General features: G+C 46.5%; 1 protein-coding gene across 1 annotated transcript in view; it reads right to left on the bottom strand.

The window, feature by feature from the left end:
• SH3PXD2A (SH3 and PX domains 2A) overlaps window positions 1–22,214 on the bottom strand; it is a 406,607-nt gene extending 384,393 nt beyond the window's left edge. Inside the window, 4 exon segments of the mRNA XM_038409643.2 lie at window positions 13,758–13,956; window positions 19,935–20,049; window positions 20,264–20,347; window positions 21,911–22,214. Coding sequence (XP_038265571.1) covers window positions 13,758–13,829 — 72 coding nt within the window. The 5' untranslated portion in view covers window positions 13,830–13,956; window positions 19,935–20,049; window positions 20,264–20,347; window positions 21,911–22,214.
• Between the last annotated feature and the right edge of the window lie 1,547 nt (window positions 22,215–23,761).

Here is a 23,761-nt window from a genome sequence, read left to right as displayed (position 1 = left end):
TTTCTAATAGCAACAATTAGCACATAAAGTTTTCAAACCCAGGTACCTCGAATTAGGCACCTGAATAAGAGCAGCCTGAGTTTAGAAGTGCTGAGTATCCATAAATTCCACTGAAGTCAATGGGAGCTGCAGCTCTCAGAATCACAGCACTTTTCCCTGGGGATTCAGGACCCTGTCTTCAGGCACTGACAACACTGGCCATGGTTTCTAGAACCTCTTCAAAGTTTTCCCATGAGGCTGCACTGGGCTTTTGACCAGCACTTTGCGCAAGACACAGACCATATTGAGAAGAAAAAGCCTGGGAATTCAGATAATGGCCTACAATGAATGGGCATTCACTGACTCCAGCGCTGCTGACTTGGCTTCAAAGCCTGGCTTCTGTTAAAACGATGACATGCTGCTAAGTTTACTAGCAGGGAAATCCAAAGGGTTGGAAATGGAGCTCTGAAAAAAGTGACTTAACAGCTTTCTGACAGGCCAACAAATTAAAGACTATTGTCACTGGGGCAGGGCCAGGCTCTCCTGGAGACCATCCAGGAGTTTGAGGTCACTAAGAGACTCACCAGTACGTCAGTTAGAGTATATTGCCATGTCATCTTGGTCCCCTGCGGGACCTTTCATTTAACCCTTTGCTACCCATTTGTGCTTTTAAGAAAGTGTCTTTTCCTTTTAGTAACAGGAATTGGGCACAATTCTGCTGCAGTTTCCTGTTTACTTAGAAATATGCCTGCGGTGAAGAGAAACTGGAGAGGCCAGGATATTCAGGGTGGATCACAGAATTTATCATCTTTGGGTTATCTGTTCTAAGCTAGCTCCCGGTCAACAGTGACCAACAACCATTGCTGTCTCAGGCTGTTTGGCATCTTGTATGAACGGAGCTGGTGGGTTTTCCATCTGTCTTCTAGGAACAGAGTGAAGATCCACCAACATAGCTGTCACTAACTGGTTGCTTTGGTTAGCAACCTCAGCCAAGGACTGAATGGGTAACATATCCTTCCCACCCTTGGTTTGTACACTGGCTGTCTGGGACAGAGTCTCTCTCTTTGTACCTGTCTAAAATGCAGATCACTACAGTTGCTGATGTGGAGTTGTCCAGGGCAGAGTCTGTGCACTGAAATGGAAGTTCGAGACCAATGTGCCATTAAAGCAGCATCAGGGCTAGCAAACTACTGCTGCAATACAAATAACCCATTCTCCTTCTCGGGATGGTTTCTCAGGGACAGAGAGACACATATGCACAGGATAGGGTGCAGGTGGGTATAGACAGAACTCCATGCTGGTTTCTATCCAGCAGTAAATTCACTCTAAATTTAGTGTAGATAGTGAAGAGTGGATTAATAATATACATCTTTAATTTCAGCATTTTACATGCTTGATTTGTGAAGTCCCCGCTACACACCTCAGAAATGAGTGGAGAGTCAACCATCCAGAACTGCCTACTACCAAGTAGGCAGATTCTAAAGAAAAATTAAACAATGTATTTTCTACAGCAATGATGATTTGAGGATCACCTTAAGTATCCAAAATGAAGACATTCTGGAGGTTCAGTAGCTCAGACTGCTTTGGAAATAGCAAGATTTCCTTCACAGTAAAATAACCCCTTTTAACACGGGGAAAACATTGTCTGTTGTCCTTATACTATGACTTCGCACCTGCCAGCATTAGGGAGAAATCACTAGTGCATCTGCCACACCATTTTAAGGAGTGGAACTGGAACTCAGGAGACATAAGTTCTACTTCTGGCTCTGCCACTGGTTTGCTGAGTGACCTTCTGAAAGTCATTTCCCACTTAGTGCCTCAGTTTTCCCATCTGTAAAACGGGGATAATGATACTGACTTGCTTTGTAAAGCACTTGGAGATCTACTGATGAAGAGTGCTATACAAGAGCTAGGTATCATTATTATTAAAGGGTCTGTTATTTGTTTTTTAATCCAACTCATACAAAGAAGTTGAATATAGGCCAACACCCCCACAACAAAAACCCATCAGCCTGCTGAGCCTACATATGAACTAATGGTGGTACAATACCTTGGTTACAGTCAGAGTTTTATTCAAAAGATACCATGAGCTGGGAATGTGTGTTAATCAGAATATAAAGCACATATTGACTCCTACTGAAGTCATACAGCTTTGCAGATGCTCCACACCTGTCAAGATCAGGCTGCCATAGGGTAGCTGGTCCCTATGGATAGACTGAACCCAGGTCCCCTGGACTGATGTGAAAGAAATCTGATGAGGTTCAACAAGGACAAGTGCAGAGTCCTGCACTTAGGAAGGAAGAATCCCATGCACTGCTACAGGCTGGGGACCAACTGGCTAAGCAGCAGTTCTGCAGAAATGGACCTGGGGATTACAGTGGATGAGAAGCTGGATATGCAGCAACAGTATGCCCTTGTTGCCAAAAAGGCTTACGGCATATTGGGCTGTATTAGTAGGAGCACTGCCAGCAGATAGAGGGAAGTGATTATTCCTCTCTATTTGGCACTGGTGAGGCCACACTTGGAGTACTGCGTCCAGTTTTGGTCCCCCCCATTACAGAAGGGATGTGGACAAATTGGAGAGAGTCCAGCGGAGGGCAATAGAAATGGTTACGGGGTTGGGGCAACTGGGGTTATTTAGTCTTCAGAAGAGAAGAGTGATAGCAGCCTTCAACTACCTGAAGGGCAGTTCTAAAGAGGATGGAGCTAGGCTGTTCTCAGTGGAACAAGGAACAATGGTCTCAAGTTGCAGTGGGGGAGCTCTAGGGTGGATATTAGGAAAAACTATTTCACTGGGAGGGTGGTGAAGCACTGGAATGGGTTACCTAGGGAGGTGGTGGAATCTCCATCCTCAGAGGTTTTTAAGACCCAGCTTGATAAAACCCTGGCTGGGATGATTTAGTTGGGGTTGGTCCAGCTCTGAGCAGGGGGTTGGACTAGATCACCTCCTGAGATCTCTTCCAACCCTAATCTTCTATGATTCTATGACTGGAGCACGTGAGCCCAATCCAGCTAATTAAAGGGGGCTGGGCTACACCAAGGCCTGTAAAGGGCTGCTAGTAGGCAGCTGGGAGACTGCATTCTGGTTGTTTCTTAACAATGGTTAAGAAAGAATAAACCTCCCTTGACTGGGATTGGCCATGGCAGCGCATGTTAGGACACAGGGTGCAGTGTTTCCCCCACTCCAGTGACACAGGTGCTAAGGCTTTATAAGTGACAGAACAGAGTGGTGGGGTGAATTGATATTAGGACCAGGAATTGCTATGTTTCTAATCCCAGCTCCACCTACTGTGAAATCACAGGATAATTGCTCAACAGCCCCTTGTGTCTCAGTTTACTCATTTGTAAAAATGAGGTGGACCCCAACCTACTTACCCAAGGGAGCTGGGGTGGGGGGTCAGCAGTGTGTTTGGCACTTTGAAAATGAGAAGAGGTAGATGGATATTATTATTACTGTAAAACAACTGAGTTGGTACTGCACATGTTATCAGTTGCTTTTTAACCTCCCTACCTCAGCCACCATATTTTTTTTTTAAAACAGCATACTATATTAGAAATGAGACTGGGGCTCCCTTGGTCTACTCTGTTCATAGGTCCGCAAATGCTCACAGAAAGTTTCCTTCCACAGCTTCTGGGTTTCCTCTTTCCTGCTCTCAGGAGCTAGATTAAGAGTTCAATTTAATCCTTTCAGGAAGAGGTTGAACTCTCATGTAGCCTCTTCCTGTGATATGCTCAGTGAAAGGGAAGATCACTTAACCTGCTCTGCTCTTCCTGTGGCTTCCCTCCAGGAAAATACTTAGCAAGTTCTTGTTTGTTTATCAGTTCCAAGTGTTTTTAATGCTGGGGAAAGTTGCTAGACCGATAGCCTTGGGCGACTACAGGACTCCACTTATCACAGCCACTGTGCACACTTTCCTATCTCAAACCTAGTGCTGGAGAGCCTGACGGACTACCTCTTGCAAGAAGAGAGCCCAACATGACAGCATCTGCTCCAGTAGTAATTGGACTGAGACCCTCAGCTTGTTTCACTTGAGACCAGACAGCTGTCAGATGGCAGACAGAAATTCTCACCAATCTGGGTCAAAAATCTGGTGAGTATGCATAAATCCCCTTCATGTTGTTCCGTCCATCCCACCCCAATCCTCCAGCTACTAGAGCTCGGGGAGAGAGCGCTCAGGACATCTGCCTTGCAGCAGGGTGGGGAGGTAGCAGCTTCTGCCCAGCTGGGAGGTGGGAACTTGAGGCTTCAGCCCTGTGGGGCACATCAGCCGGGGCTTGGGACTTCAGCAGGAGCAGGGCTGAAGCCCCGAGCCCTGTCAGGTGCCTCCTGTGGGGCTGAAACCCTAAGTCCTGGCAGGTGTGCTCCAGCTCTTGAACTTCTGAAAATTGTCATATGCTGCTTGGAGGGTCAGTAAGCTTGGCCACCCTTGCTCTAGTGTTGTTAAATAGTTACCATGCAGCTTGCAGGCATTTCACTGCTGTGACCTTTTACCTAGCTTCCCTTAGTTTAGTTCCCTTTTTTGAAATAAAATGCTACTGTGGTGGTGAGGTTTGTTTGGGGTGGTTTTTTGGTATTTGCCCCCCAGCACTTATATTTAAATTTAATTATATTATGGTTGCTATTACTGAGCAGTTCAGCTATATTCACCTCTTGGACCAGATCCTGTACATCACTTAGGACTAAATCAAAAGTTGCTTCTCCCCTTACGTGGGTTCCAGTACTAGCTGCTCTAAGAAGCAAGTCATTGACTATAACTTACAAAACTCATTTCTCCTGTGATGAACAGAAAAGGAGAAGTCTCTAATAGCTGTTAGTAAACTGGTCAATGTACTGGGGTCTACACAGTGCAAGTGTAGACACCACATTACCTAGGTTGACAACAATTCTCAAGCAGATATTCCACAATGCCCAACATCGACTTCTCTGATTGCAGTTGTGAACTCCAGTGCCCAGGGGTCACAGATGCACTTGTTCTCCCTCAACCATTTAAAGCTCCATGAATGTTTGAAGTTGGCATATTCACAAACAAAACTCTGTGTGTGTTAAATGAGGGATGCTATTAAGTAGTCGAGATGTCGTTTAATGAAGCTTTATAAAAGCCAGTATTAGGTTACTGTGCAGTACTCTGTGCTTCATGAATGATTTATACTTCATACCCAAGGCAAAAAGGTATCAGTTTTATTTACAACATGGTATCACTTGGCTATACAATACCAAGACTATACAAAGCTCTCAAGTGCCTTCCAGCACCCCTACTCTTCCCTGTCATCCCCGAGAACTGCTCCCTATTGTGCTAGCAGGCATTGACTCAGGGGAAGTGACATTAAAAAGGCAGATTTAAAAAAAAAAAAAAAAGCATAGTAGAAAGTCCAGCTGTTTCCTCCAAAATGACTAAATGAGAGAGAGCTGGTATGTCACTTCCTTCGCATTGAATCCTCCTTCCTGTTTAATCCTTATGAAATGGGAAGTGGCTTTTAAGAATACAATGATATAATCCAAGGGCTTGTAACTTTTCTGGTTGTGTATTTTAATCCATTACCAGATGCTTTAATGAGTAGCCAGACTGTCTTTGAATGCAAGGGACTGAGAGACAGCAGATTTGAGTTCTATCACCAGCTCCCCCACCGCGTCACTGAGCTTGGGCAGTTAGCCTTTTTCTCTTCAATTTCCCCATCTGTAAGAGAAGCAGAATACAGACCTAGCTCCCAGCAGGGATGCTGTGACAGTGATTAAGGCCCTGATCCTGTGAACTGCTTCACGCACAGACCCTTGCACAGTTCCTTTGAAGTCAGGGAAGTTTAATGCAGGTGAAGGAGCTTGCCTGCGGAAGGCAGCTTACAGGACCCAAGTGTTTGTACAGCACCTTTAGCTATAGGTAACATTTTCAGAAGTGCCTGTATGACTTAGCAGCCTAAAGCCTTTTCTACATGTACAAGATGCACCCATTTAACTTAATTTTAAGCACCAATTTCGTTAAACTGATGCAAAACCCTATACAGACACACTCCTGGTTTAAATCAAAATAAAGCCTGGTCTACACTACAAAGTCAAGTCGACATACGCCACCTTGCGTCGACCTAGTCATGCATGTCTCTACACTTAAATTTGTCTCTTAGCAACATTAATGCCCTATTATAGAGCAGTAACATCACCTTCCTTAACAGTACTGAGCCATCATTGACACATTGAGGTCGACACAGGGGAAGTGTAAACTCTACATTACTTATGTCAACCCTAACAGTCCCCCAGCCAGGAATGCTGGAAGGACTGAGGGGCTATGGTCCTCCCACTTTTCACCATGGGCCCCACCTCTGCCCCTCTCCCCACCCCCAAAGCCTCGCCCCCCCCTCCAGCCAGCAGCAGGAGCATGGGCAGCTGTGGGGGGCTGTAGACCCTCCACCTTCCCAGGATCCCCCCCGCCTCCCCCAAGAGCAGTCCCCTGCTCTTACCATGGACAGGCTGCAACTCTTCAGCCCCGCCACCAGGCTGCAAGCCAGTTGGGGTAAGAACCACCTGGGCATCTGTGGGGAGTGGCAGACCCTCCACTTGCCTTTGGCAGGGTTCGGGGGAGGAGGGTGGGGACATGGGCCAGGGGCCTGCTCTCGGGGACCCCCCCAACCTCCAAACAGGTGGAGGGATCCGGACTCCCTGCCCCCACTCCGGTTTTGCTGGAGCCTGGGGGGGGATGGGGGAGAGAAAGGGCAGGGCCAGAAAAATAGAGAGGATGGGACCCCCAGCCTCCCTGCTTTTGGGAAGGTTCCACCACCCCTGCCTCCAGCAGCTGTCCCACAATACCCAAACACTGACCGCTCTGGGTCACAATTGTGAACGCCACTGCTGGGGGGCGGGCGCACTGGGAGAGGAAGCCTCCCCATCCCCTTTAGAAAAGAGCTTCCATGAATTTTTGAAATGCCTTTTCCCGATTGCCCAGCTTTGCTAACACACCTAGTAAATTTCTTGACTGTGCCAGCTATGTGCTCCAGGCACTCTCCAGCCTGGAGGAGACAGGACATATTGGCTCTCTGGAAGGTGCGAGGAGAAGAGGCTGTGCAGGTACAGCTACAGACCAGCACTAGAAATGTTGACATCTGCAAGCAGATTGCACAGGGGGATGCAGGAGAAGGGGTACAAGAAGGATGAGAAGCAATGCCACAGGCAAACCAGAAGCCCAGGGAGGCAGAGAGCCAATCCAGTGCCAAGCCACACACCTGCCACTTTTACAAAGAGTGGTACGCCATATTTGGTGGAGACCCCACCACCCTGTGGACCACCGTGGATACCTCAGAGGACCCCAGCTGTAAATAGTGAGGAGGAGGGACATGCAACTGGGGAGTCCAGCTATGCTGAGATCCATGTCCTGTTTGAGACTCCATGGCAGTCCAGTCAGTCCCAGCAGTCAAGCACAGGCAAGCCCAATGCAGAGGAAGGAGCCTTGGATATGTATTTCCAATTACAATGATGTGCTGAGGGCGTGCCTTCAGCCATAGTTCTGCATTGATCTCATCCAATACAAGGGCTGTTAGATGTTCCAACTCAGCAGACAGCCACTGCACTTCCATCCTGGGGGCAGCTTCTCCCCCCTTCACCTTACAGATAATATGCAGGAAACAAGCAGCTATAACCATTTGGATATTTTCCTCACAGAAATCCAGCCTTGTGAGTAAACACCACCAGCATCCCTTCAATCTACCAAAAGCACATTCAACTGACATTCTGCACCAGCTGAGCTGATAATTTAATCTTTCCTTGGTGCTGTCCAGGAGGCTGATGTGCAGCTTCATGAGCCATGGGAGCAAGGGGCAAGTTGGATTCCCCACGATCACTACTGGCATTTCAACGTTGTCAATGATAATCCACTGGTCAGGAAATAGTGTCCCTGCTTGCAGCTTTTTGACTAGTCCTGTGTTCTTGAAGATACGAGCATCATGCACTTTCTCTGACTAGCCAACATTGATGTCTGCGGCATGTCACCAGTGACACACCAATGCTTGCATAACCTTGGAAAAGCAATTTTCTGTTGCTATACTCTGGGTCAAGATGGGTTGGTGCCAAAATATGGATGTGCATACCACCTATCACTCCAACTCAGTTTGGGAACCCCACTGCTGTAGATCTATCCACTATACCTTGCACATTCCCAAGAATTGCAGTCCTTCACAGCAGGAGAAAATTAATGGCTCTGCACATTTGCATGGCAGTGGCATTAGAGTGGATTTTCCAACTCCAGAATGGTTTCCCCATTGACTATCAATCTGGCAATACAAGTTCTACAGTGCGATCACCTCTAGTTTCTCTGCTGACAGCACATCTCTCATTCTTGTATCCCTGCACTAGAGGACTGGGGCAAACTTGGTGCACCTTGATCCAGGAACATGACCTTTCACATCCAAAAGTTCTGCAGCCACTTCTCATGGTCCCACACCTGAATGAAGATATGATCCCACCAGACAGTGCCTGTTTCTGAGATCTGGAAGCAGTGTTCCACCATCTGCAGCTGCACCATGAATGTTAACAACCTTGAATTGGTTTTCGCTATGGCCCACAGCAATCTGTCCTCTATGAAATTGTCATGTTACCCACTGATGCAGTTCTTCTTACGGCTCTGCAAATACTGGAGGATCATGTGTCCTGCGCTTGCAATGCTCAGGACAATAGTGCAGAGCTGTGCAGGTTCCAGGCCTCTGTCAGAGATGGCCGGCAGCATGGAGGGCCATGTGGGGTTTTTTTTTAAATGTTCCAAAGTTATGGCTGACACTATGGGATGGAGAAAATTGCAAGGTGGGAACTTGACTCCTTGTTCCCAGTCACACCAGGTGACTTATTTCTGTCCCACCAGGCATTGCCAAAACTTTCCAAAAGACAGTGCACTGCATGGTAGTGAATTGCAAACTGATACCTACCCATGATGTGCATCAACACAAGCTCTCCTGATGAGTACATGTAGCACTGATGCAAGGAATGGACTATACATGTGGATGAGTGATATACTAACTGGCAGCTTTATGCCAATGCTACTTGCCAGCCAAAGTTTGTAGTGTAGACATGGCCTCAGATCACTCACACCAGCTTAACTAAATTGAGTTGAAATTACACCTTCAGTTAAACCAATGCAACTTTCTTCTTTAGACAAGACCTAGGTCCCTTTGACAGCAGGCAGGACTCAGGCTCCTAAGTCATGTTTGAAAATGCTACCCCATATCTAGGGCACTGTGAACAATTAACTCAGTTAAAAGCAGGAATACTTCTTTACATACAAAGGAATATTCTTGTCTGAGGAACAGCTCTGAATCAGAGGCCTCGTGGGGTTTCATGTTTGTTAGCGTCCCCCCTAACTCCAGAGCAGATTTGTCCACTTTAGAAAGGAAAAAAAAGCATCCACTTGCAATCTCCAGTCCTGCAAACTCAACCAGAGGTCTGAAAGTTGGGGTAAGCCATTTTTAACCCATCAATAACCAGCCACATATTGTCATACCTGTGCAGCCCCCCTGAAGACAGAGGGCAAAATTCAGTCCTGCAACTGGAATTATTTAACTATTCCATTGATGCATAAGCCAGAATGGAATCCAGCTCCTGCTCCCATGTTAGCTCTATAGGGCTAACAAGAATAGCAAGGATCTTTGTCATTAAAAGAAGTAGATAGGACTCTGAATACACAAGGGGAGCAGATCTGGCAAGTAAGTTGGTGAAATATTAGTCAGTTTTTCAGAAATGCCCACATTTTACAATAATTAGTTTAACCTGCACAAACTTGCTTGTAATGTTGAGCCAACTCCTACCCTCCCTTCACAGTAGAGGCAATCAAAGAGTTGAACATCTGAATAGAAACACTTGTTCCCTTACGACATGAAAAGATTATCAATCACATGCATTGGCTGACAATCATGTTCAAACAGCTCGGGTGAAGTGGTCACAGCTTCTATTTACAGGAATTCATGCAATATCTATAGTGTGAATCATGTGGAGATCACATTAGGAAATAATTACTCTGGCAAGGAATTATAGATAATATATGTGACTCTCAGATGGCTGGAGTCAGCAGCACATTTAACTGCTTCAGTTGCAGAGAGGGTCTAACCAGTTCTATCTGGCATTTTACCTTTTCTCAGCCTATGCACTGTACTGTAACCAAGCACCACTGTCACAGGAAGCCAAATGATGCTCTAAGAGAAAATTTGTACCAATGTGTGTGTCCATTACCTTGATATCTCAGCATAAGTACTCGAGAGTACAGTGATGACACTAGGATAATGCATATCACCATACATCTGGTCAGCTGTGGAGGAGAAAGCAGCTGACATAATGGTCAGGCCATTAATTTGAGGATATGGGAAACACCAGAGATACGAAATACTTGCACTGCTAGAAGCCTTGTCTATTCTACAAAGGCTTTGCCTGTAGAGTAGTACCAGAATAGTTATTCTGGCAGGGGAGACATGGTGTATGCCAACAGATGGAGTTTTTCTTTCAGCACAGTAACACCACCTCCTCAGTGACATTAGCTATGCCAACAGACACACTCTTCTGTTGGCATAGCTGCATCTATACTGTGGGCTTCGCTGGCATAGCTATGTTGGCTAGGGGATGTGATTTTTTTTCCTCTCCCACGCAGACGCTTCTGACCAACACAGCTATGCCAACAAAACTCTGGTATAGACCTGGCCTGATATCAGATGCAAAGTTGGAAATGGATGGAGAAGATAATTTTTCTGAGAAGAAGTTATTTTATGTTTCTTCTTTGTATTGTAGGTAAACCACAAATAAACTTGTGCCTTTAAAAAAAAAAAACCACCACCACCGCACACCAAGAGATTCCAAATCTAAGCATGTCAAATACGCAAAAAGATCCTGTATGGTCCCCAAAAAATACTGCGCATTTAGGTGAGGATGCATGAGAGCAAGCTCTGTACTTAAGGCAACCTGCAAACAGGGGTGAGGATGCTGAGAAAAGAAGCTGTGCCCTTTTTTTTTTTTGCTGTTTTAGTTTAAACTAACAAAAAGACACATTCGAAATTCTGGTCTTATCTTCCCTGGACGACTCTAGTGATTGGAGAAATCGGTAAATTGCCCTGAAAGTGTCAAGAGTGACAATTGAACAACTGAGAGGAGAAGAGATTTGAGACAGTTGTATAAGATACAATGTCAACTCTTGCTGTGGAAACAGATTAAAAAAAATCAGAATACTTGACAGGTAGGTGAATGAGGAACAGGTTGTGTTTCAAACTGTAAATGCTTTTGTTTTTAGATCTTTCACATATATCCTGTTATAAAGAATAAAAATATACCTTTGTAGGTTTCTTTTTAGGGACCAAGAAATTATGATTTTACTTATCTAGCATCTTTTGTAAGTTCATAGTGCTTTACAGAATGTTACTAAAAACTTCTACATAGAAATCACAACACAGCAATAAATTTGAGGCACCTCTGGGGAGGCACACAGCAGCCGTACAAACAACATTACACAGGAAATGAAGAACAACTCTTTATCCAACATGAAACAATGGAGGAATAAGTAGACAGAGTGCAACTGCTCAAGTGGAAATCTGACAAGATATCAGGGTTAAGATCTCCACTCTTAGCATACACAGGACCTATAACTACTTAGGCTAGGAGCTTTAGCAAGAGTACAGCCCTAAGGGGAGGTGGCTGCAGGCTAACTGCTCAGAATGCTTAAATACCACCCTCCCTACCTGCTGGTAATAGCTCATCTAAAGTGATCACTCTCCTTACAGGTTTCAGAGTAGCAGCTGTGTTAGTCTGTATTTGCAAAAAAGAAAAGGAGTACTTGTGGCACCTTAGAGACCAAAATTTATCTGAGCATAAGCTTTCGTGAGCTACAGCTCACTTCATCGGATGCATGGTAATGCCCATTGTTTCATGTTCTGTGTGTATATATAAATCTTACCACTGTATTTTCCACTGAATGCATCTGATGAAGTGAGCTGTAGCTCATGAAAGCTTATGCTCAAATACATTTGTTAGTCTCTAAGGTGCCACAAGTACTCCTTTTCTTTAAGCACCAAAGTAAACCATGCCCTGAGCTTTGCCCTGGTTTTTGAGCTGGACCCACAGGGCAACAACTACACTGCATAGTAAGAAGCATGATGACCGATTCATCTTCTATAAATCAACTCTTCTAGGAAAGTCCACTAAAGGAATGTTGGTTTTGAGAAGAACATACAAAAAGGGTTATATAACTAAAACCCCGACAAACCTAGAAAATTCAAAAGCCTTGTCTAATTGATGTGTATGTTTCAACCACAGGGCACAGAAGAGCATACTCTATTGCATGCCATCAGCAGCTTTAGGCAACACCGCCACACAACAGGGAGGGACATACTGCAATACTGGTATCTTGGGAGGGTTTGCAGCAATCCTGTCTGATGGTTTCTCCATTTAGCAGTGAGGTGTGAAGACAGAAGGTGAAGCAGACATGAAAAGGAAACAAGTGTTGAGTCTGCCTCGACAACTTGGCAAATACACATTTCAAAAGCATGAAGTCTTTTTAAAATTTACAAGACCAACAAGCAAAATGCTAACTTGATGCCTCAGAACCTCCTCCTTAGCTAACTCCAGAAACCTACAACAGCCGTGTCCTGCTCTGCTCCCCGCTGGAGCACAGCAAGCACTGCATAATTTACTGAATTGGATGAGGGTTTAATAAGGGAGTTAAGGGACCCCTTCCATGCTGAACTGGACCTTTGCTGAGCAAGTAGGGCAAGTCCACCTTAACAATGGAAGGAAGTAGACAAAAAGAGAACAAAGCAACATCAATGCAATCTATTTGGGGTGATGAAAAACTAGTGGGGGAAAAATTACAGTGAAATCTCTATGACAGGCCACACTTATTAAGCTGCTCCTGTATTAAGAGGACTCTTTCTCCCCCCCCCCCCCCCATATATAGTGTACGAACTTATCAAGTATAGTTCTCCTCCTTTCATAGAAGGCCACCTCCATTAAACAGTCTCTGTCTTAGTTACTTATATGACCACTCATTATCATAGTATCTAAGCATCTTGCAATCTTGTGTGTATTTAGCCTCACAACTCCTCTCAGAGGTAGATCAGTGCTATCACCCCATTGTGCAGATGGGGAACTAGTACACAGAGAGGCTAAGTGATTTGCTTAAGGTCACACTGGAAATCTGAGGCAGAGCAGGGAACTGAACCTGGATTTCCCAGATTAGCACTTCACCCACTGGAGCAGAATCAGTCCTAAACAAGCACTAGAGAGAAAGTGGTTTCACAGTACTCCAGCAATATATAAGAAAACTATCAACTACAAAATTGGGAGAACTACTTTGGAATATATTCAACTGCACGGATTTTAAAGGGGCTCCTCTAAAAGGCACCCTGTCTTGCACATACTAAAAATGCAAATTCTTACACTCTTATAATCTAGGGAGCAGATGTTAAAATATTACTCCCCACTGGAGTTTCGGCTCAAGATGCAGTTATGGTGAGTGACTTGCAGGGTCCACCCATTAGAATTCTAAGTTTAACAGATTACTAATATACAAATCAAACATTTGCAAATTCCAATGCGGGGGCGGAGGGGGTGCTTTTGGCACAGAAAAAAAAGTGTTTTGTAGAAATTTACTGGGGCACATAGAGAACAATCCAGCCTATATCACTTTACCTACATGCTCTTGAAAACACAGTAAATATTTGTTGAATGATGGGGCAATAAATTAACACATTTGCTCCTATAATAGGATTTTTCCCTGCTACAGCATGCAACATGAATCAGAGGGTAAGCATGTCATCTTGTCTGTACTCACATAGTGCTTAGAAGGGTTTCTCCTTTTCTCCACATCCACCACATTTGCATCCAGCACGCTGTAGGACAGCATCTTCACACACAAAAACCAGGAAAAGCAAACAGGGCCCAGCTGTATCCTTGTATTATTATTATTATTCTTCTTTCAAATCAGCTCCTCACCATCCAGAGGATTTCCTAGGAAGCTGGGAACCTGTGCCCTGCACAATAAGAATTTTTTAATGTCCAAAAAAAAAAAAAAAAAAAAAAACCGGGAGGAGGGGGGCGTGGATCTCCTTCCAAAAATATTCCCCTCCCCTAGATTTCACCCCCTCTTGGTAGGTTTCTTATCCCTCTTTCGGTGGAAATCCCTAATATTTAGGAGGGAGATGACAACGAACACTGCCCAGATTTTTCCCTCCGCTAAAGCAAAAGAGAAAAAAAAAAAAAGGGGGAGGGGGGTGGGAAGAAAAGTGTTTTCAATTGCTTCCAAGAGCTAGGCTCGTTCCCCGGCTGGGACAGATTTCCCCTGGGGAGTGGGAGGGAACCACACAGAGTCAGTGTCCAGGTTGCCGTCCTCCACGCGGGGGGAGTGTGACGGGTGGTCTCCAGCTGGGTCTGCCTTGAGGGTTTATGGGGGGGGGCTCCGCAGCCCTTTGGCAGGATGCCACCTTGTGTCCGCCTCCCCCCTTGCCTGCCCGGCAGCGGCCGCTCCTTTGTATCTCCTGCGCCCCCGGTCCCGGGCACGCTGCCCCCCACCCGGCCCCCCAGCAGCAGCAGCTGCAGCCCCGGTGGACGGGAGCGGGGCAGGGATGGAGCTGCTCCCCGGGGCGCAGCGGCAGGCAGGCGTGCGCGGCTCCCTCCGGCGGCTCCGCTCCGGGGCTCGCTCGCTCCCTGCCGGGCCGCTGCCCCCCAGCGCTCGCCTCCGACTGCGGCCGGAGAGCGGGCCGGGCAGGGAGAGGGGCCGGCGTGCGCGGCGGGCGAGGGGAGGGGCTGGGCAGGAGGGGAGGGGTCAAGTTCCCAGGCAGAGAAATGGGGGAAGGGTGGGGGGCGGCAGTCCCCAGCCCGAGCTCCAGCCAGCCAGGGTATAGGGTCCTCATTGGGGTCTCCCCCCCGAGGCCCCAAGGGATATAGCACAAGGAAGGGTTGGGGGGGTCTCCCTCCACCCAGCACTCTAGGCAACCAGAAGTAGGGGCCCCCCCCAGAGATAGCAGGAGGGCTGGGGTCTCTCCTACCAGACCACAAGGTGAGGGTCTCCCCTGCCCAGGTGTTGTCCAAGACACCCCAGAGGCATTTACATTTTGAAATCCTAGTCAAAGCGGTGGGGAAAGGCTGATCCAGCTGGGGATTGGCTGTGTTCTCCCTTGGAGCAAAAAGAAAAGGAGTACGTGTGGCACCTTAGAGACTAACAAATTTATTAGAGCAGTAACAGTACTCCCAGGGAGAGGCACAATAGCTACAACTCAAAGCCCGGTAACACTCCTCTGCAGGATGCTAAGCAAAGGGAGAGGGAGTGGGGACTAGTACTTAGAGCAGCTGCCTGGAAAGCAGAAAGGATGGTTTCTGTTCCCACCTCTGGCCATTGATCCACTGTGTGACCTTGGGTATATTGCTTCCCCTCTGGGAGCCGCAGTTTATGTTTATCCTCCTCATAGGACTGCCATGAAGTCTCATTACAAGGGCACTGCTTGCTCTCTGTAGTTATAGTACACCAGGCTTTCCATTATGAGACTTCAAGAAGTTGGAAGGAGGAAAAATAGATCTTGCTCATTTAGCATTACAATAGCGCATGGGGCCACAACTGAGAAAAGTCCCATTTTGTTAGGCACATTACGAACCCAGACCAAGGGAGCTTATAGTCTAAACAGACAAGGGAAATATGGCCAGGTTTCAGGGGGTGGGGAATGGAGGCCCAAACAGATGAAGGGTAGCTCTCTTCAAAAGCTCTCATTGGTTCCCCATTGCTTTTGGAAATTCACCCCAAGTGACTTGCCCAAACTCACACATGACACTTGTGGACAAGCTGGGTATGGAGCAACATTCACATGTCCCAGTCAAGAGCTACAAGTGCAAAACCATCCTTCCTCCTTCAGACAGAATTGTTGCTCTGGCCCCAGGCTGACCTGCATAGATCTGATCTATGGTTACAGAAGATAAGACAAAATTGAGGGGCCGTCAAGCAAGCTTGTTTCTCCAACTTCCTGAAAACCCCCATAGTGGTTACATTTTTTCTTTGAGGTCTAATATTCCCTTCCCCCAGTCACATTTAAAAGCCAGCTTGCCCTAGAAATTTCAGAACGCTTTTATTCACAAGAGCTTCACAAGATCTAATGCATACGATTACTTTGGAGACAGTCACCTCAAAAAAGGAAGTTATAAATACTCTGGCTGCCTTTGGTGATCTTTACAGAATTCATTAGTCCGTTGCCAAATTCATTAGTCACCAAAGGTTTTTACCCCTGCACAGGCTGACCTTATACAACATGAATACCCCAGATCTTTCAAAAAAAAAAAAAACCACAGACCAAGAAAGCACCCAGACCAAGGTGGAAAAAAACCCTTTAGAAAGATAAAATTATGTATCTACTCCTTTATAAAAGCTTTACAATAGGCTTAAGGTTGTAAATATGCACCTTTAAAACAGTACACTTTTGTATATGATTAGAATACAAATAATGAGCATGTTAGCATACTGGCATTACAAAGCAATAGATATTCAAAATCCTGGAAATTCAAAGCAAAGAGTTAAAGTTTAATAAAGTGTGAAAGTCAATTTATACTAGGTTTCCACAAGCAACTTTTCAGGCAGACCCTGTATCATTGCCAACAGCATCAGTGGATGCAGATCAGTAACCTTGCAGTCTCTGGCTGTGACCAGGTGGGGAGAAGGCTTGTATAATGCCTTCTCTTTTGGCCCACACAAAGAATTAACAACAACTAAATAATATCTAGCTCTGATACAGCACTTTTCATCAGTAGATCAAAACCACTCTACAAAAGGAGGTCAGTACCATTAGCCTCATTTTACAGATGGGGAAACTGAAGCACCAAAAAGGGAAGTTACTTGCCCAGGTCACCCAACAGGCCAGGGGAAGAGCTGGAAAGAGATCCCAGGCCCCCTGCATCCCAGTCTAGTGCTCTGTCCACTAGGCTACACTGCCTAAGAAAGCCCATCTTATCCAGGCCTTAAGAACGTCTCTCAGATTTGGACTCCTTAAGCCATTATTTTATATGGCAGCAGCCAGTGAGAACCCACTATCAGGAGCAGGGCCTGACTGTGCTAGGTGCTGTATGCACACCTAAGAAGTTACAGTCCCTGCCCCAAAGATCTTACAGTCAGTAGAAAAAGTGAAAATAATGGGTATAAGCAAACATACAGAGGCAGCTTGCTTCTACTGGGGTGAAGCAGGAATCCAACCCTTCCCCCAACCCCAACCACATAGTTGAATTAGGTACCTAAGAGAGGTGGGGAAGGTGTTTGGGTTTTACCTCCCTGTGGAGCAGCAGATATCAGCTGCTTCCAGACAAAGTACATCAGACCAGATGGGCCAGCAGAAAATGCTATGATCCCAACACCATACATTTGCTATTGCCCATAACTGTGTGGGGTTGTCACTAGATTCCACCTAGGCAGCGAACTCTGGGCTTAATTGCCCCCATGAGTTCAATGCACAGCAGTAGGCCAGAAGGGAAGCATGGCCTCCCACCATGTTAATTTGATCTCATTTCACCTTATTGGCTCCCCCGCTTTAATTCCACTCACTCTCACCTCCTTCTCCTCCTGCTTTCACAGGACAACCCATCTCTAATCTTCCTTGTACTCTGCAAGGCATGGATAGCAATTATTTACATTAGAAACCATTTCTGTTTAGTCTAGCTAAAGAGTTCCTTGTGTGGAGAGCAAACAAAGAAAATTCTTCTATGAAGATGAATTTAAATAATCCATTGATAAGCATAGCAATGGCCAGGCATACTGTTATCTCTGAGTCTTGGTCACATTCTTTTTACACAACACTTATTAAAAAACGAAAAAACTAAACACACACAATTCCTAACGAACTGGTCAAAAATGTTTTCCAACAAAATTGATTTTTTTTAAAAAAGAAAGTACAAAAAAGGTCAATTTTGTCAAAGTTCAAGCTTTAGTTAAGGAAAGAGTTTTCGGTAACTATTTGTCACAAAAAATATTTTCCCAACACCCCACCAACCCCATTGCTAACCCTTTGCTGTCCCTCTTGTTAATTTGCATTTTTGTCACCTTCCTGCTGCTTTTCTAGCCCTTCTTCCCAGTGATATTTTATTGACTTGTAGCCAAGGTTGGCATTGGCAGTTTTGGGGTAAACCTGTGAAATAACTGTGCTCACCTGCTTGCTTTTCTTTCTCCTGTTACCTAGTCCTTCCATAGTTCCCAGCCCATCAATATCCAGTTTCCTCTTTTGCTCTAGTCCCCTCTTCCCTGCACTCTCCTCTATTGTCTCATTCATTAACACTCTCCACCATGCTCTATGCCCAACATATTTTATTAAACAGGATGGTTTCACTGTTAGCTTGTCCTCCCCTTGCAAAGCCTGTAAGCAGTTTAGGACAAGGGCTGTTTTTCAACTGCATGCGCGTACAGCACCTAGCACAATAGGAGCCTGATCCCAGACTGGGACCTCTAGGCACAATAGTATTATAAATTATAATAAAATTATAACCCCTTTGCCCCTTTTTGGGGCTTCTGAAAAGCAGCTCTCTCATATCAGTCAGCAGCACAGAAAATGAAAGGGAACTTGCCTGCCTAACCTTGGGACCCAAGGTGCCAGTGGGGACTGGGACACAGGAGAGAAGGAAGAGGAGTTATAGGGCTAGTTGTTTGGACAATCAACTCCAAATTCTGAACTGTCTGCATATATCTAGAACCATCCAGATATGCACACCTAGGCCAAACCAGCACAATGTTTACAGTGGTGCCAATTCTTGAGAAGTTTATGATATTTGGTGTTTTGCTTAAAGCCCTAGCTACTGCAGTCCTGTGATTAAGTGAGAATTTCATTTTCTTTAACATTAATAGCCCTCATAGTTGCAAAGCAAAGCTGGAAAATGTGATGAAAGTGCACATTAAAAGGCTTTTAAAAAAAACCCACACAACAAAAAACTCAAACCCCACACACCACAGAAGGCAATACAAAAAGAACACAATTTAAAAAAAAACCCACAAAAAAACCCAACCCTTGATTTTTAAGCCACTCAAGGTGTCTTGGGGACATTTGGGGTTGGCAATAATAGAAGGGATTTGGCTTCCAGCAGCAGCACGAGGACACATCAACCCTTAGTTACTCTCTAGAGAGTAGGATAGGAAAAAAAACCCTCCATTTTGCTCCTCAGCAAGGGGAGCTCAGATGACATGAAGCATCCGACTCCATAGAGGGCCCCCCCACACACACACACACACAGCTGTCTTAGTTACCATAAGCACTGGTAAGAAAAAGAAAACCATCCCTGAAATAAAACCCTTGCATGGTGACAGGTTTCATAGTGGTAGCCATGTTAGTCTGTATCAGCAAAAACAATGAGGAGTCCTTGTGGCATCTTAGAGACTGACAAATAAATAAATTTGTTAGTCTCTAAGGTGCCACAAGGACTCCTTGTTGTTTTTGCTGAAATAAAAGACATCACCAGCCACAAGCCTGCCTGAATCTGGACAAAGAAAAGTAGAGAAAGAAACTTTCCATTGCACCAGAAGTCAAGGAAAGGCCACAGTTTGGGCAACCTAGGGACCAGCTCAACTTCAGAGAGTGATGTCTCCACCTTGCAGTGGGACATCAGAGCTGGGAGTCCTGTCTAGACTATGCTTAGATAGTTAACACAGAGCTCTGGGGTGAGTTAAGACTAAAAGGCTGCATGTACCCAAACTGCTGAAAGCTCAGACAGAGCTGAAGTGGGGTATCAGCACCCCCATGCACCCAGCAACAGGCTGGCAGTAATCATTTCATTATTTGTTGTAAGTTCAGTTACCTTCAGTCATCATTTGCTGGGTCTGTGCCAGCTGGTGAGGCCAGCTATGCTGGGAACATTCCACAAGGCACATGTACAGAGGAACCTTATAGCTACAGGCACCTGTGAATTGGTTTTTTTCTTTTAAATAAATAAAAGCAATTCTTCAACATCCTCAAAATGTAAAGAAGATGCAAACATTCCTGTAGAAGAGTGCACTCACCCCAGTACGTTCCTGTGGCCTGGCAGGCTTGCCTCATCAAGACCCTCCACCAATGGGCGCTCCAGCCGCTTCTCATTACACAGCCCTCCAGCCAGATCAGTGTGAAGTCTCTCACCTTCCTGGAAAGGAGTACTTGTGGCACCTTAGAGACTAACAAATTTATTAGAACATAAGCTTTCGTGAGCTACAGCTCAATGCATCCGATGAAGTGAGCTGTAGCTCACGAAAGCTTATGCTCTAATAAATTTGTTAGTCTCTAAGGTGCCACAAGTACTCCTTTTCTTTTTGTGAATACAGACTAACACGGCTGCTACTCTGAAACCTGTCACCTTCCTGGGTATCACTGTCCCTGTGGCAAAGCACCTCCTCCATCTCCCTCAACTTAGCACTTCCGCCTCTGGCAGTGGCAGGGCCTGGAGTAAATCAGCCCCATTTTGGTCAGCGTTTAACTTCCTTCTTGGTGTTTATTTATCAGTATGTGCAAGGGAGGCCTGGAGCTCCTCCACCAAACAAAAGAAAAAAACCTCACAAATATGAATGAAGGGTGTGTGTGCACCCCCATCCTGTCAGTGGCCCTGGAGTATCAGTCCTTCCCCTAAACAGCCACTGAGCTTTGGTTTCAGAGTAGCAGCCGTGTTAGTCTGTATTCGCAAAAAGAAAAGGAGTACTTGTGGCACCTTAGAGACTAACAAATTTATTAGAACATAAGCTTTCGTGAGCTACAGCTCACTTGAGCTTTGGTTGTCTCTCCTGTAGGAAGGAGGACAGGCTCTTGCCAGCAGTTTCTCTCTCTTACCAGAGGAGGTGTTTTAAAGACCTCAGGCAGCCCTTAATTGGACTCAGGTGCCCCTACTTGTCCTGAGTTAGTCCCTTCTCAGCGTATAGAGAAAAGGGCCTTTATCATTGTAACATACCACGCTCTTGCAGTTGTCCAGCCTAACTTTGTCACAGTCCACACAACACTGGTCATCCATCCAGTATCTTCCACCCCTTCAGGACTCCTCTTCCATGCCACTCTTCTGTCAGAGCAGTGGCCCCAGCCATGGGTGGTGGGTATAAGAGGCCTGGGGAGGCTAAGCCTCCCCAAACAGGATGCAGCACACCTCCAAAGGGCACCGAGCCTACATTCCACCCCAAGGCACTGCTCCCTCTTGTCCTCTTCACCCGTGGCCCCGCCTATGCTCCACCCCAAGACGCCACTCCCGCTTGTCCTCTTTACCCCTGGCCCTACACGCACTGCTCCTCTTCTCACCCCACCTTTTCCTTAGGCCCTGTTCTTGCTCCACCTCTTCCCTAGAAATCCCCCCACTTGTGCCTCTCCACCCCCTCCAAAGGTCCCCCCCGCCTGCTGGAGGCAGAGAGGCATAAGCAGCAGGCAGGGGAGCCACAGGGGAGATGGCAGAGAGACGAGAGCAGGGAGGCCTTGGGGGAGAGGGCCGAGCAGGAGCAAGGCCTGGGGCGGAGAGGGGGTGAAGCGTGGGCAGGGCCTCAGGGGGAGGAGGCTGAGCAGGGACAAGCTTCAGGGCAGAGCAGGGCCACAGTCTAGGTGCTGGTGCCCCCCAACGTTTAGGGAGCTTCCAATGGTCATGCCCAGTCTCCCTAAACGCAGAAGTCACAGGCTGCCCATGGGAGGGCTTCTCATTGGAGTCTTTCAACCAAACTCAAAAGCAAAACAAAAACTGCAATGAAAGCAACCTCTGCCCCCTCCCTTAGGATGGCATTTTCACAGATTCATAGGACTGGAAGGGACCTCAAGAGGTCATCTAGTCCAGTCCCCTGCACTCACGGTAGGGCCAAGTATTATCTAGACCATCCCTGACAGGTGTTTGTCTAACCTGGTCTTAAAAATCTCCAATGATGGAGATTCCACAACCTCCCTAGGCAATTTATTCCAGTGCTTAACCACCCTGACAGCTAACCCATTTTGGTCCCCCACAGCTCTTCATTCTTTTCCAGAATGTAGACTCAACAAATACCTTCATGGAGTCTTGTTTCTACTCTGGATCCTCCACTTCCATCTACCTCCAGGCATCTGCCTGTCAGTTGATGGTCTCTCAGGCCCACTTCAGGAGTCTCCTTCACCTTTGCTGCCTTCTCCCATCAGGGCTCCCTCCTGAAGTTCCTCTGCAGCTGAAGCCTTTCCTAGGTTTCTTCCCTGGAGGTCCAGGCCAAGGCTCACCACCAGAGCATACTCCACCCCAGTGGCTTCTCTGGAGCTCTCAAAGTTCCACCCTCTACTACTCAGAGGACTACAAAGATTTTTCCCTATAGCTCCCCTGGGCTCCTAAGATTTCCTCTCTTTATACAAACCACTCAGTTCCTTCCCCAGCTGGAACTCATCTTTAACTGGGCCTTGCCCACTGTCCAGGAGCACAAATTGAAATCTCAGCACCACTTAACTCATTGAGACCCAGGATGGAGTATACATCATATCACAGTCCCTTCACTCTATTGCTAACTTCTATCATTACCCATGTTGACCAAGACCTGCATCATGAGAATTTTCTTTCCTGTTGATAGACCCATTTTCACTTTGAGGGGGTAGCTCAATACCTACTGTGAGATCAGGGACACTGGTTACTGTCCCCATGTGTAGGTGCAGCACAGACATACATCACCACAGCATCCATAGCTGACTTGCCAGCCCCAGCCTGGTGGCCCACAGATCTGTAGCAAGTGGGAGTGGCTGCTTCGAAAGAATGACAGGCACATGTGCTTCTGGACCAGGATGGCAACACTCATCTTCACATTCCGGTGTTGCATGCTGGTGTGAGCTCCTCACACAGCTCCAGGAATGTGACCTTCCTCATTCAGAAGCTCCAGATGCTGGTCAACCTATATCTCCATGATGATGCACTCCTGCCATTCCGTGCCCAGGGCCAGTACTAGAGATGGCACCCACTTGCACCAGAGAGGCCTTTCCTGCAGCTCTACATGCATAGGCCCGACTCCATGGGTGCTCTGGGGCTCAAGCACTCATGAAAAAAATAGGGGGTGCTCTGCATTCACCAGCCACAGTGGTTCGGGCCCAGGGCTGGCCACTGGTCAGTGAGCGGCTGGCAGGAGGCGCTCGGGGGAGGGGGGTAGAGAGGAGTGAGTGGTGGAGGGTGTGGCCTCAGGGGTGGGGAGCATGGGCAGGAAGAGATGGAGCAAGAGCAGGGCCTCGTGGGAAGAGGCTGAGCAGGAGCGGGGCCTCAGGGTGGAGCGGGGTGGAGCACCTACCAGGAAAACCAAAAGTCAGTGCCTATGTGTACATGTACCTGGCATGTTCAGCATTATATCTGTCTGCTTTGGGGAATCAACTACTGCTGGAATGCCCCTCTCCCCCACATCATGGCACCTGTTTCCACTGCCTTTCACCAAACTGAAAGTAGCTCTATTAAAGTTGCCAATATTGTGTGCGGGTCATACCTCTGTGGGATCTATGCCATGACACCAGTTACGATACAGGCCAGATAATAAAATAAGGAGCATAGCTTCCCGGAACTATATGGATTGTAGAAATTCCTGGGTTTAGATCTTTCTACCCATAATCCCCAGTGAGTGCAGACAGGTTCTCCCACAATACCCAGTGAAAGTATTCCTAGAGTGGTGTGGTTTGCAGTCATGCTATGAATTATGGGATATGTTCTTCCAGAAGTCATTGCATCTAACATAAGTCACGTGCAGGCCATGACAGCATCCTGTGACACACAATTGTTAGTTTACAGTATGGTCACGTCAGCCTGAATCAAGAAAAGTTAACTGAGATGGTCTCAATTCATGTGAGCCTATAGTGTAGCCATACACTATTAAACCTAGAGTGGATCTGAAGAGGCAGGATTCAT

The sequence above is a fragment of the Dermochelys coriacea genome, chromosome 7 (genome assembly GCF_009764565.3).
Source record: "Dermochelys coriacea isolate rDerCor1 chromosome 7, rDerCor1.pri.v4, whole genome shotgun sequence".
NCBI classification, from domain to species: Eukaryota; Metazoa; Chordata; order Testudines; family Dermochelyidae; genus Dermochelys; species Dermochelys coriacea.
The sequence above is the reverse complement of the archived record's forward strand: the minus strand, read 5'-3'. Positions and strand labels throughout refer to the sequence as shown.